Source organism: Carya illinoinensis, chromosome 13, assembly GCF_018687715.1.
Source record: "Carya illinoinensis cultivar Pawnee chromosome 13, C.illinoinensisPawnee_v1, whole genome shotgun sequence".
NCBI lineage: Eukaryota > Viridiplantae > Streptophyta > Magnoliopsida > Fagales > Juglandaceae > Carya > Carya illinoinensis.
This window is the reverse complement of record NC_056764.1, coordinates 8604615-8618836: the sequence shown is the minus strand read 5'-3', so window position 1 is coordinate 8618836 and position 14222 is coordinate 8604615. Positions and strand designations below refer to the sequence as shown.

Sequence of the window (14222 nt, the reverse complement as noted above, 5' to 3'; positions counted from 1 at the left end):
CGGGGGACGGAGGGGGCTCAACCCCGCTCTGTAAATCCCCCGCCCCGCCCCTGCATATATAAGGCCCCCTCCGTTCCCCTCCATCCCCCTGCATAGATATGCCGTGGTTGGGCGAGACCGCCCACGCCGAGGTCCTCTGCTTCTTTTGGGACTCGATTGCGCGCTCATCCGCTATGGAAGACGAGGACGCTCCAGAAGTATCCTTAATATTCTTCTCCAAATTGAGCTCGAGCTCCAGCGCGTCGAAGTCACGGTCCACGTCGCCAGCACCGTCGTCATAAGTCCACAAAAGCCCCTCGTAGGTCAAGCCCTTCTCGCCGTCGATGAACTCGCCGTATGTCCTAAAAACCTCGTCGAGAATGGCGTTGATTTGCTCTTCGCTGAACTTAACCCTAGGGTTCACCGCCACGACGAGAGCCTCCATTTCGTCCCTGTTGAGACCTCCGTCTCGATTCGCATCGAATTGCTGGAAAATCCTCTTCACCTTCTCTGATCTGCTACCCCTCGTCGTCATTTCTCCTCTCCTTTTCCTTTTAGGGTTTGGATCAACTTTGAGAAAGACGACACTCTCTGGAAGATAGAAAAAATTGGCGGAGGGCGGACGGCTAGAGGTCCACCCCCGCACCCCCGTCAGCGGACGGGGTACCCCGCCCCCGCATGGACGGGGGCGGAGTCCGGAGAAAAAATCCCATCCCCGTTCATGCGAGGGCGGGGGGCGGAGAAGGGGTGGCCCCGCCCCGTAGGGGGCGGGTAGCACCCCTACAGGAAACCACGCCGCATTAATGGTACCTCTATCGAAACATGCCACATTTATGACAATCTAGCCTGAGCCAAACGCTGCATTAATAGCGGCCCCGTTAAAGGACACCATATTAATGAGACTGGACCAAGAGTCATGATGGAGATAAGGGATCCACAAGAGCAGAGAGGATCTGTTTCCCTCCTTAGAAACCAGTATAAATACCAACCTCCAGGTATGAGAAAAGCTCTTTGACTACCATTGCTCTTTACTTCAGTGTTTTATTGGTCATCTTCTCAGAATCCTTACTTTAACATTAGAGGTTCCTCGACCCCTAGGCCCTCCTCCCCTAACTTCAACCTCTTTGAAGTTTTACAGGCCCACTATCAAAGACCCGAGTCTCTGGAACTTGGCCCAAGGACATAAAAAATACGACGTTAATACCACTATATAAGATATTGCACATTTATCACCGATTAAATATTATCCAATAGTAATAAATATGTCGCATCTTATATAGTAGGATGAAAGTGAAACTATAGGATAAAAGTGTGGTGTATAGAAATGGTTTTTTGGGCTTATGTAAAAATGACAATGTTACAATGTCAATGGATCTAAAAAATTTCTTGTGTTTTGAATGAAAAGATTTTTGGGCAAAAAAAATTTGTTTGAAGCCATTTTTTTTTTTTTTTTGTGTGAAAATGGTTGTCTTTTATTTTTTTCACACAAGATGATATAATTGATTAGGTAAATAGTATTTTGAGGTTGTTTTTATGTTTAGATGTTTGGATTGATAATGATTTTTTTTCCCAAAAAATTCAAGAAATATTTCATACCCAAACAAGGCATTAATAAGCAATTCAATCTCAAAGATGGTATAATTATTTGGCGCAAGTAAGGTTTGTACATTCAAATGCACTGCAAGTAAGGTTTGTACATTCAAATGCACTGCAAGTATTGCCCCCACCATAGACTGCAAGGAAAAAAATCAGAGTAAGAAAATCATCTGAGCCTTGATTTTCAATGAGAAATAAAAAAATGAATGGACGACTTGATTAACTATTTGTTTAAAGTAATATTCATATAGTCGTGGAATACACAAGCATCATGCAATTATTTTGAAAAAGAGTAGAATCTACTATTAAAAAATTAATTTTTTTTCAATTGGGTCTCATATTTGTTTACTTTTTTCAAAGTGATTGCGGGGCGCATACATAATCATGATTACAACTATCATTTCTCATATTTTTATGTGCTTATTTTCCTTACCTTTGATATGAACATTTGCATTTTGCATTGCAACTTCAATTAGCAACTTATTCTTCCAAATTTATCTGCAACCAATATGACTGCGGATAATTGCTGTGCATCATCCTGAACCCCATAGTTTGAAAAATTATTGGTATATAGAACATGATCACAATGATACGAGTAAATATTTATTGAACAATACTCTTTACTCATAAAATGCTTTTGGTGAATCGCTCTTGAAATAGATATATTTGGGTGAAGTTGCAAGTTTTTTTGCGAGGAGAAGAAACTGATGAATCAGTATGGTGAAAGGATCTCGGTAGGCAGTGTGGAGATCTATGAATAAACTCTTGTGCGGGTTTATGCCACGTTGTTTTTCTTTTCTAGATACGATATAGCTATTTTGTAACCATGTAATTTAATCCATACCTACACTTAAGTTCATAGATGAGTAATGCTACATATAATCATGAGTGCGCAAGTGCCGTGCAGTCACTTTAAAAATTAAAAGAGTAGGATCCACTATTAAAAAATTAATTTCTTTTCACGTGGATCTCATATTTTTTCATATTTTTCAAAATAATTACACGGCGCTTGCATACTCCCGACTGCAACTATCATTTCTCACTAAAACCTTGTTAATATCATCTACTGAGTTTAGACATTTAGTGGGGAATACGAGACCATAATGGAATGGAGCCAATTATAAGCCTGCCATTAAGCATCCAGCCACATAGGGACATCATACATATAAACAGATGAACAAGGCCAAACAACTTAAGCTTATTCAGCAAACCATAATATAACTTCCACAAAACGGATGGATCTGTTCCCCCATGCACTCTATATATGACAATAATTATAATTAGAAGCCAGTAGAAATTGGCCTGTGGTAGAATAAGAAATACATGGAGTACAGACAACTTTCATACCAGTGGAAAATCTATGAGCCAGCTGTTTCTCATAAACACTGTTTCCATAAACACTGTTTCTCCTCAAGTGTTTATGAGAAACTCTTATTTTTTGAACCGACCTTGATTACATAACTAAATCAGTTCGGAGACTTCTTCTTAGTGCATGTCAACCCAAAGCCTAGTGGGAATAAAGGGTCATGTGAATCGACACCAGCATGCAAAGGTAGTTGCTCAACCTGTTTAAACCATGTCACTGGGAGTCGACCCTCGAATTCATGATCCCCAAAGACAACATCAGCAATTCCTCCGCCTTCACTTCCAGGCAACCAAGCAGCAATCAGAGCATGTATCTTATCCAAAAGCCATGGCTCTAAGACTAGGGGTCTTCCAGATACCAGAATCACCAATGTGGGGATGCTGTCAGCGACTGCACTTATTATGTCAGCTCCTTTCAAGGGGATTATAAGCTCTGAATTATAACCAAGTGTCTCTACATAGGGTTCTTCGCCAACAGCTACAATTGCAAAAGCGAAATCTCGACGTGCTAAGGTCTCTACTGATGGATATTTCTCATAAACTATTTCTGTTTCTTCCCCTATTGCTTCTTTAATAGCACCCAGGATCGTTGTGCCTAAAGCGCAATGACACCATAAGTACAATGGCAGTGTGCATCCAATGCATTATATTAAAAGGAAATAAAAGAGCAAAGCATGCATTTGACATTTTCCTCCATAGATGTTTTCTTACAACAAATATCCAATAAAACATCGATTTTTGTTTTGCCATAGAAGAAAAAGGAAAATTTACTTTGCACCCCTAGACTACCACCCATTTTTTGAATTGCACTCCAAACTACCCAACAATTTTTTATCCCAAACTACCAATTTCTTTCTTGCATCCTCCATCCAATTCACACGTTATGTATGAAAAAACCCTAAAACTTTCTAGCAAATTGTCCAAAATGTCTTTGCTGAAATTTATTAGGAGTACAAAAAATAAAAAATAAAGGGACCACCCCACGGGGTGGTCAACAAGGGCCACCCCTTGTGTTGACACAAACCATTTGTTTATTTAACTTATGACTTTTATTTATTATTCTCTTTGTTTATTATGTTAATTATAATTTAAGGGTAATCAGGTATTTTTTACATTTGTGATGGCTTTTGGGTTCCTTCCAATTAGCCTGTCAGATGGATGTTGGTTTTGGTAGTTTGAGGTGCAAAATAAAGTTATCCAAAAGAGGTTATTTCTTTGCTTTATTATTATTATTATTTGTTTCTTTTGCAGCCGCAGGCCGGGGGCGCGCAGAGGGGGGGGGGGGGGGGGGGGGGGGGGGGGGATGGTTTTGTTGTAAGAGATGCTTATAGAGTAACATATGGCATGATTCTTTTGACTACTCAAGATAGATTTTTTTTTTTTTGATAAGTAAACTCAAGATAGATTTTTGATCATATATCACTAAAGAAACAGAATGAACCTGAATAAGCCTTTGATTGCTTATAGTGTTTTCTTTTGTATACTTCCTGTATATTTGGACTACGCCTATTTACTTGTCGATAAAATTTTCTTATGACTTAACCAAAAAAAAATTGATTCGATCATCTTCCAAAAACCAAATGCAGTAGGTCAAATTAACTAGAAACAGAGAGCCTAGTTTTCCACACACTTCACAACAACTAAGTTAAACGAGACACTGCATCTGATCAAAAGGCTCATTGGTGACAGTTATAATAACCATTTTTAGCAAGTCTCTACCTCCTCAAGCCCTACTATTCCTAACGGCTTAGAAGGATCATCAATACTCAAGAAGACAATGAAGTGTTCCATGCCTTTCCTGGAGAAAGCAGACATATTCTCTGCTTAGGACAATATGGATGCAATGAAGGGGCATGACCGAATCATCGCCTTCTTTTCAAGCACCATTAGAGAGTGAACCAAGATGTTCTTGAAGTAATTTTATCATTATTTTGAGGTGGTTATCTTCCAAAGGAAGTAAAACACCACAAAATTTTTCTAATTCCCAAAATAGAAAATTCTACATTAGTCAACCATCGCAGGTGTACAGTCTTTGTAATGTGAGATACAAAATCACCTCTTAAATCATCATCACCAGATTCAAGCATGTTATTCACAAACTGATATTACCAATGCACTCAGCTTTTGTCCCTGGGAGGCTTTTTCATGATAGCACATCCTATCTCACAAGCTAATGCACGTATGAAACACAAGCAAGGAACCCAACAAGAACCCACAAAAATTAAATCTCGCCTTGATACATACTCTAATATTATGGTCTGAACAGTTGATGACCAATAGCAAATCCACTGTACACTTCCGCAAAAATATTTAGGGTCAAGCAGCATGTGCAGTGTCCCAAACACAAAATCAAAAGAACCCAGGCAAAGCAAAATACCTCAATCTTCCTATGTTCATGCACTGGTCTACAAAAATGGTCTTTAAAGATGCAATAGTACGAGCTCCAAAAAATATTGCTTGATATTTATAATGTATAACACTGAAACTACATACCAATTGTAATGCTGTGGCTGCTTCCTTTCCAATCAGCTGTCCACCCGCCACACTGATACCCGAGATCATCAGCATGTGTTCCAGCAACAAGGATTCTTTTAGCATTCCTATCTAATGGAAGAAAAGGGTTCTTGGGATCCTTTCCATTTTTCAAAAGAACCAAAGACTTGCGGACTGCTTCACGTGCTAAATCTCTGTGCAACTGTAGAATATTTCAAAGCAAAAGCTGTTTCTCAGTTTTGTAGTACTAATTTCGTTGAGGTCACCATAGTTAGATGCTAATTACAAGAATTCAATTATCGCCACAATGCATTATGATATGATCTACATTATTGCAATGAAAACAATGGCAATACAAAAGTTTCTGAAAATATTTGTCCTCATTATTGTTGCAAGATTAAGGGGTTTCAGGTCACACTGAAGTTAATTTTTGAGGCAGCCAAAATAACGAGAAAGTGGGACTTTTTAGCAACTAGTTCAGGCCATCACACCATCCTCCCTGGGATTAGAATACGAGAAGAGCTCATAGTTTAATTGGTTGAAATGTGCCACTCATAAACATTATACTGTAGGTTTGAAGAGAGGCCTATAAATTTTCCAATTTCCCATCATTTATTGGGAAAAAAACAGAGAGAGAATCTACTTTCTGATTCAAAAAATGTGTCTCCCTCTCTATATCTATCACAGATTGAATGGCAGAAGAAGGGTCACATTCAAGGGAATGCACAGGGCTTGCAAACCCTAGGACTGTAAATATCATTTCTCCACATTCAAGGGAGAGATGCTAATTCATCTTGATGAAAAGAGGGAAATTTTTTTTTATTTTTTAGAGAGATGCACTTAAACTTGCCAAAAATGTCAACACCACATGGTCTAAATTTTTCAAAAGTTACCTTGCAACCAACTGTATCGAGCAAAGATCTACTAGCGAAAGGAAATTCAAAAAGACCGGCAACAAACTTCACTCTAAGTATACGTTCAACAGCATCATCAATCCTGGCCATTGGTATCTCCCCTGATTCAACCAGAAATGTCAAATCCTCCACGAGTGGTTCATATCTGAAAGGCACCATCACCTGTGTCTTTTCTTTGTTATGAAAAGAAAGATATAAATAATGGATGCAACTTTAGTTTAGGCTTTGGAATTGGATTTCAACCTATACCATGTCTATTCCTGCATTAATGGCAGAGGAAATGCAGTAACGATAGTTTGAGCCACGAGGTTCACTAAGTCGGTCAAGTCCACGCCAGTCAGAAATTACAAAACCCTGCAGCAGAATATTGCCCCAAAATTTATCTAGACATACCACAACTTTAATCTCAGAACTCAAAACAGTAAAGGACTTCGATGCTATAATTGCAATTTCCCTCATTGCTTCCCCAGCCCTCAGAGACCCACATACTTTCAATTCAGGAAAAAAAAAAAGAAAAGAAAGAAAGAAAGAAAGAAGATGAGATCCAGATCTAGAGATTAGCTTATCAACTGATTGATCAACAAGAAGAAAATTTGGAGACTGACAAGCTAGAATATAATCCCAAACTACTTTTCTGGTGATTTTCCAAATGCCCAATTATGGTACTGTAAATTGACCAAAAAATAAAAATCAGTTAGTCTCAGAATCAATACCAGGATTTTTACCTTGAAACCTAGCTTATCTTTTAAAATTTCTGTCAGGAGAAAATGGTCAGCATGCAGTTTGCGCCCATTCCAGCTAGAATAGGATGCCATAATAGTGGAAACTCCCTGAGAAATACAGTCCAGATATGGTGCCATATGTATCCTCTCTAATTCCTCATATGATAATATGGTATTACCCTCATTTATTCCCCCTGCAGTACCCCCATCTCCTACAAAATGCTTTGCGCAAGCAATAACATTGTTTCTGGAATCAAAAGTGGTATATGAGAAGAGTCCATCATCTGCTACAGAGGAATTGAGAACCTAGGTATGTCTACATTATGTGTAGGCATGCTATATTATGGGTTGTCTGCATCAAGTGCAGAAAAAAGGAGACAAGGGGAGTACAAAGCTTGAAACTATGAAGAGTTAAGTTAGTAGTTCAAATATTTAAGAATCAACTTATATGAAGACATGAAAATATAATTTTAGATACAACAAAATTACAACTAGGGAGGAAAGGGGGCAGCAAAATCGGACTGTTCTTCAGTTGTCATATTTTTGTTCCTCACCAGAACCAAACGTTTCAAATGATAACAAATGTAGAAATGAGCTTGATAATGAGTAAATATACCAAAAGTTTGGCAATTAAAGAAATGCATATAGAACAATATCAATAACTTTTCTCTACCTCCCAGCCACAAAAGGATAGCCTTTTGGGTGTTCAAGAGGTGGCTGGCCCTGCAAGCCTGTGACAATGGAAGTCATTTTTCTAACAATTTCAGTGTCTTCACTGTAACTTTCATAGCATCTTCCCCATCTGGGATCTCTGCAAACCTGTCGGAACACATGTAAATTGAGTTATCTTGATCATATCTTGTACACAAGACCTAAGGGTCATGGGGTATCAAAAAGGACGTGCTGGCCAAGAAATTTAACAGAAGTAGTGCCATGAAAGGGGAAAAAAGCAGAGCAGATGACAAGAAGACACAACTCCATGGCCAACAGTAGGTTTTCAGCGTATAGGATTTTCTTATAAATTAGGAGATGGTTTACCAGCAAAGATCTTGCTTACAACTTACATACAGAGGTTCTAAACATTCAGACAAGTTTGTTAAGTTCTTTACAATACAAGAATTAACCAAATTGTCGAAATGGCAACAACATTCATAGATAAAACTCAGTCAATATCATCCACAGACATTCCCAAGCACAAACAACTGCAATCTTCTTAAAATTAAATACCAATTTCCAAATTTCAAGCAATAATGTGTTTAAACGTAGTTGGGTTGCTGGAGGAAGCATTACTCTTGATGGGTATCGCACTGTAAACATCATTTACCAGTTAAATTCAACAAGTGGAACTACTTACAAAAAAATAATGCCCCAGCCAAACGTTACATTACTTTTTCAACACTTACAGCCACACAAGGAGCAAAAGTATAATGAATGCCGCTTGCTCTAACTTCAAGAGCAGTTGCTTCCCCAATCTTTCGAGCTAATTCTGCATCCCTGTCACAAGTTTTAAAGTATATGCGGTTCTGAAGCTACAACTGGCGGCTAAAAATCTTTTAAGAAATGTCAACAAACGAATAAAGGTTAGCTGTTATATTTCTCTGTCATTTAACTTCCCCATAAATGAAATCCTTTTTTTTTACAACCCATGTTCTGACTGCTAAAGCATAAACTAAGCTGGCGATTCCCAACAAAGGATATTAATAGATTGTTCTTTCCCTTCACCTGCTTGCTTGTAAATTTAGACAAAAAATATACCATTTCCCAACTTTTGTTTCCAGCAATTTTTTCATAAACTGAAACAGAAAATCAGGAAGGCAACGACAGAGTCCAACACTAACCCGGTAGCTCCAAGGCCAATATTGTGAGGAAATATGGTGGCACGATGTATATTATTGTTACCATGAACCGCATCAATCCCATATATGAGCGGTATCCCTAACCGTGACTCGAGGGCCGACTTCTGAAACCCGTCAACCATATCGGCCCAATGGGACGACTCTGTTTTCACTTTCCCAAAGGGTCCACTGCCACAAGCACTAAGTATGCTCCCTACAAAAGATCACACCAAATGTAACGAAATTTGTAGGAATGATTTATACAAATCTCATAATAGATAAGTTTTATATAAATTTTTATAAAAAAAAAAAAAAATCTAATTTTAAAAAAGTGTAAAAAAATTAAATTTTACTAATAATCATTTTTACGTACTCATTACAGACTCTACTAATGTGATTAACAAAAATAGTTATTTTATATTAAAAAATGGAGATACAGCTAATTACATTAATAGAGTAAGTAAAAAATACGTAAAAATACTACGTATAAATTTTTTTAAAGAAGTTATAATTTATTAGTGAGATTCACTTTTTTACAAATAACTTATACGCGACTTGTCTATTTAAGACTTTCACATGAAATTCAGAAATTTTGTTCAGCTTGTGCTTTGTTTGTTTTTTTTTTCTTCTTTTCCTAAGCAAGCATATATTATATATAAGTTTAATGTGTAATACCTATAACAATGGTTGTCATTCCATTCATCCGACGTGCTGTTCCTTTCTTCTTCTTTTTTAACTTACTATTGAACGGAATAACACCTATGACAAATTTTAGATGAGTTAATTGCTTGTAAATTTGGTCCGATCCTAATTAACGAAAATGTTATGTTATTTATAAGTTTGATGTATATTACGCTGTTAATTCTTGGAAACATTAATTCAACAGGACAATTAGAGCCATACAAAAATTTTAGACTCTAATACCAACTCATCACTGTCGAAGTTGAAGTTTGTATTTTTGCTTTTAAAGTCAAAGTCGGATTTGTTACCTAACCGACTTCGACTCTAATAAAAATATGTATTATTTATATATTAATCATATATACTCGTATAAAAGTAGGACTGTTCATCTGAGCTGGTTTTTACCTGGCTCAGGAACCCGAATAACCGGGTTCTTGGATGTAGTTTTCAGCCTGGATTAAAATCAGGCCGAAAACCGTATTATGAAAACTGGGCAGGTTTAAAACTAGGTACCCGGGTTTTTTTTTTTTAATGCGAAAACCATCTCATTTTCTCTACTCATCGACTAACTCTCAATTTTAATTTTTTTTCTCACTCTCTCTCTACCGCTCTCTTCTCTACGCCAAAAGCTCTCTCTCAGTCACTCTGAAACCCTAAGCATTGTCCATCTCTCAATCTTAGCCTCTTCGAAGCCCTATCTTTAATTCTTCTCTCTCAAGAGGCTACTTGAGTCTTCACTGAATGATGCTTACTTGTTGTAATCTTATGCGAGATGAGGTAGCTAAAGTCTTTTAGTTTTATATTGAAGTGGGTTGTCTATTCACTGTTTTTTGGTCTTTTGGTTTTATATTGAAGTGGGTTGCGTGTTCTCTATTTTCTATTCTCTATTTGATCTGTTGGATAACTTCAGAATTGAAGATTTTGTAAAACTTGTAAGAGTTGAAGATCTATTTGATCTACGTGCATTACTTTTAACCATAATTTCTCCATGAATTAACTAATTCTTATGTTAAAATGTTTCACAATATAGTAAACTTAGACATACTACCAACTGTTTATGAAAAATTTTTAACAAAAATAATGTTCCTAAATATGGGTCAACAATTTTTGGTTCATTGATTGATTTCTGTAAATCTATACACCTCTTCAAGTTGGTTATTATGTTCCTAAATATGGGTCAACTATATATATATATATATATATATATATATATATATATATATATATATATATTTATTGAGGTTCATTGATTAGCATATCCAAGAACAGTAACTCTAATAATGTCTTAAATAGCTAGTACCAACTAGAATCTTATCTCAATTAAGCCTCCACCCAATCTATTAATTTTTAAAAACAACATAGATTATGAACAATTACTCATTACATTAACATCAGAATTGCCCTGAAATCATTAGGTTTTTGTTTGGGTAGAGCTTTTGTTTTGTTTTTGTTTTTGTTTTTTTTTTTTTTATAGGTCTCCTTGTATTAAATTATAGTTAGGTTGGGTGAAATTGGTTTGAGCAGCGGAGTAATTAAAACGGCGGTGGTGTTGGTGGGTCAAAGCTGTTGCGTGTGCTTTTTTGGTAAGGCTTAAGTTTGGAAAATGATTATACGAATTATGAAATATGAACACCATGGTCTTATACATAACAGTACTCTTAAATTTTAATAAACCCAGTCAACCTTGACCCAAATAGTTAATATCTAACTATAATTTTTAGTCCGTTCGGCTGGAAATCGAGACAAAGCTGGCATTTCCTCAATCTGATCTTCAAGTTGAGAACATCTTTCATAACATGAATAAAACAATACAAGGCTAGTACTTAAACATACAATGAGCCACCACATGAAACTAGTCAGTGCCAAATGAACGAAAGAAATTACTCCAATCTGACTCCATCACCAGCGAAGGTTTGCTTCTAATACTAGACAAGATGTCAATAGTTTTAGCTAGCGATCCCATTCTTGAAAGCATTGTGCTGAATATCTCAGCTTGATATCTAGTGTATTCCCTTTGCTTATTTTTTAACTCTTTGCATACGAGCTTCACGTCTCTGTTAACATATGATAATTTTTGTAGTTGTTATTATTCTTTTCATTTGATTTGAATGATTAGTTTTGTTTATATATATGTTCAATTATTTGTTTGCTGTATTTGACTTTTTATTATATTGTATTTATTACCCAATAACAGATGAAAGAAGATTCTGTGAGTTATAATATTGGTATAACTCAATAGGTTGATAGTAACTCATTTTCTCTTTTAGTTGATATGGAGGAGCATAGGAATCTTCCAACCCCTTAATCCAAATATACACAACAGCCTATCCATTTCATCCCACCTTTATCCAAAAAATTCAAGAAAACATCTAGTAACTAATCGATGGTTTTGGACCACTTTACGAAAGTGCTACCTATTTATCCCAATAACCCAAAAGCTAAGTACAATCATTGTGGTAAGCAGTATAGTTGTCATTACAAGAATAACACTTCTTCTATGTATCATCACCTTTATAATGTATGTGAAAATTTTCCTATTTGGATTAAAGGAGCTAGAAAAAATAAATCCTCTAGTGGTAAATGAGATGCGAAGGGAAGAGTATGTAGCTCACAAGGTATAGTAAAGTATGATGCTGAAAAACTTAGCGGTGTTAACCGCTAAGTTTTTTATTTCGGATGAACAGTCCTATATAAAAGTCTAGAATTTATATAATTAAATTAAATACTATACTAGTATGTGATGATTATTAAAAAATAAGATTAATAGACTATCAATCAATTATATGTACACACTACACATTATATATATTATCACTATCATATTTTTAATTTATTTTTCTATTATTTTATTTTTGTTGGTTGTAGTTGGGAACAATATTTGGCTTGTTGTTGAGTAGCTAGTTGTGTTTCTTATTTGCAATTTATTAAGCAGATGATGATGGGCATTGCCATTAGACCATGATAGCTCATCCTTGCTCTTACTTGTTAGTTGTTATTCGAGGCCTTAGGTGCTAGCTTGTGCCTTAGCTAGATGTTTGAGCAATCCTTTTGTTGTTTTTAGTTGATTTGGGAGTACAAGACTCTAATATGAATGATAGCATATTAAGAATAACCTAAAGGACCTAATATATATTTAAATTTCTTTAAAATTTACTCTTTATTTTAGGTTAAATATTTTTAGTTATATATTTTTTTTTTATGTATATCTAAAACTTGTTTCTTATTTTTTTTTGTAATGAATATTTTAATAACCTTGAAACTTGAAAGTTCATAAAAAAATATCTATTAATATGTAAAGTCTTGTTTAAAATTGAGCTAAATATGAAAAAAAAAAAAAAAATCAGACTCCACTCATACTCTATTAGAATTAATTCCATATGAGTTGGAGTCAGAGTTGAGTTCCGATTTAAACTTAAATTAAGGTTTTGTTTGTTTTTATAAATTATTTTATCTCATCTTATTTAATTATTATAATTTTTTTAAAGTCTCATATAAAATATAATAAATAATTTATTATTTTAAATTTTAAAATAATAATAATAATAAATATATTAATAATATTTTATTCAATTTTTATTCCATATATTTGTAAACAAATAAATTTCTAAATCAGAGTTAAGAATCAGCAAATACCGACTTTGGCCGAGTTGCGTTCAGCCCTATGAATCCGAATTAAAAGAAATAAAATAGAAAAGACGTGTATTTCGTACAAGAGTGTCGCCTGCAAGTGACTGTCAGTGTAAAAATAATATTTTTTTATTAATTTTAAAAAATATAAAAAATACATAAATTATAAATCACTTCTTTAATTATTAAATAAAAAAAAAATTCACTGTGGTAACTCTTGAGCGGCGTATTAGCTTTTTTATCGTACGTAGAAACGTTAGTAACGTCTTTCACGGGAATAGAGATAGAGAAGCGTACCGATGGAGAGGTGTTTGATGGCCTCGTGGGTAGCGACGCGGCGTTCAATCTGGGTCATCTGGCCGACCTTCTCTTTCAACGTCATCCGAGGGAGCAGGTCTTTGATACGAGCCTCCACGTTTGCTTTGGAATCTCTGTAATCAACGCACTCCTCGACCTCCGCGGCTTTGCTCATTTTCCGGTCGGTCAATCCCCCCCGTATCTCCTCTCAACTCAACGACACCCTCCACCTAGCCTTCTACCAACTTAATTAGAAACAGCAATGCAAACAAAAAAACAAAAAAAAAAAAAAATGAAGAAGAAGAAACCTAGAAAGAATTAAGCAAACTGAATCGACACCGACGCTTCATCCAGCAGATGCTATCCAAGTTGTCTTGTCCTTGACCAACTACTGCTGCCCCTTTCTCAATCGGATTTTAATGCGCGGGAATTAACGAATGTTCCACGTTGGAATGGGACCCACGTCGCACTTTCGTGCTGCCTGCTCTGCTAGCTATACATTCTAAACTGACGGCTCATAATATTCCAAACAAGAAATTCACGTGCATTGACTTTTATTATCTATTCTTTATCTATTATAGTAATGTAATTGGTTATATTATTTTTTAATATAAAATAATTATTTTGATTAATTATATCAGTAAAATATATATAAAATAATCCTAAGTCACTGTATATAGTAAAATTTAATTATTTATTTTATTTTAAATGAA

General features: G+C 35.6%; 1 protein-coding gene across 6 annotated transcripts; it reads right to left on the bottom strand.

The window, feature by feature from the left end:
* Positions 1-2755: 2755 nt before the first annotated feature.
* On the bottom strand, positions 2756-13954 carry LOC122291522 (beta-glucosidase BoGH3B-like). Of its 6 annotated transcripts, none has more exons than XM_043099278.1 (10): positions 13818-13954; positions 13510-13739; positions 8908-9118; positions 8458-8563; positions 7743-7888; positions 7073-7316; positions 6597-6701; positions 6327-6515; positions 5434-5635; positions 2756-3535 (listed from the first exon to the last, which is right to left on the bottom strand). In XM_043099278.1, the coding sequence occupies exons 2-10, from the start codon at positions 13682-13684 to the stop codon at positions 3042-3044; spliced, it is 1872 nt and encodes a 623-aa protein (XP_042955212.1). In that variant the 5' UTR covers positions 13685-13739; positions 13818-13954; the 3' UTR covers positions 2756-3041. The 6 variants fall into 6 exon arrangements, with proteins under 6 accessions (XP_042955212.1, XP_042955215.1, XP_042955216.1 ...); XM_043099281.1 differs by having other exon boundaries at positions 6327-6509; XM_043099282.1 differs by having other exon boundaries at positions 8473-8563.
* Between the last annotated feature and the right edge of the window lie 268 nt (positions 13955-14222).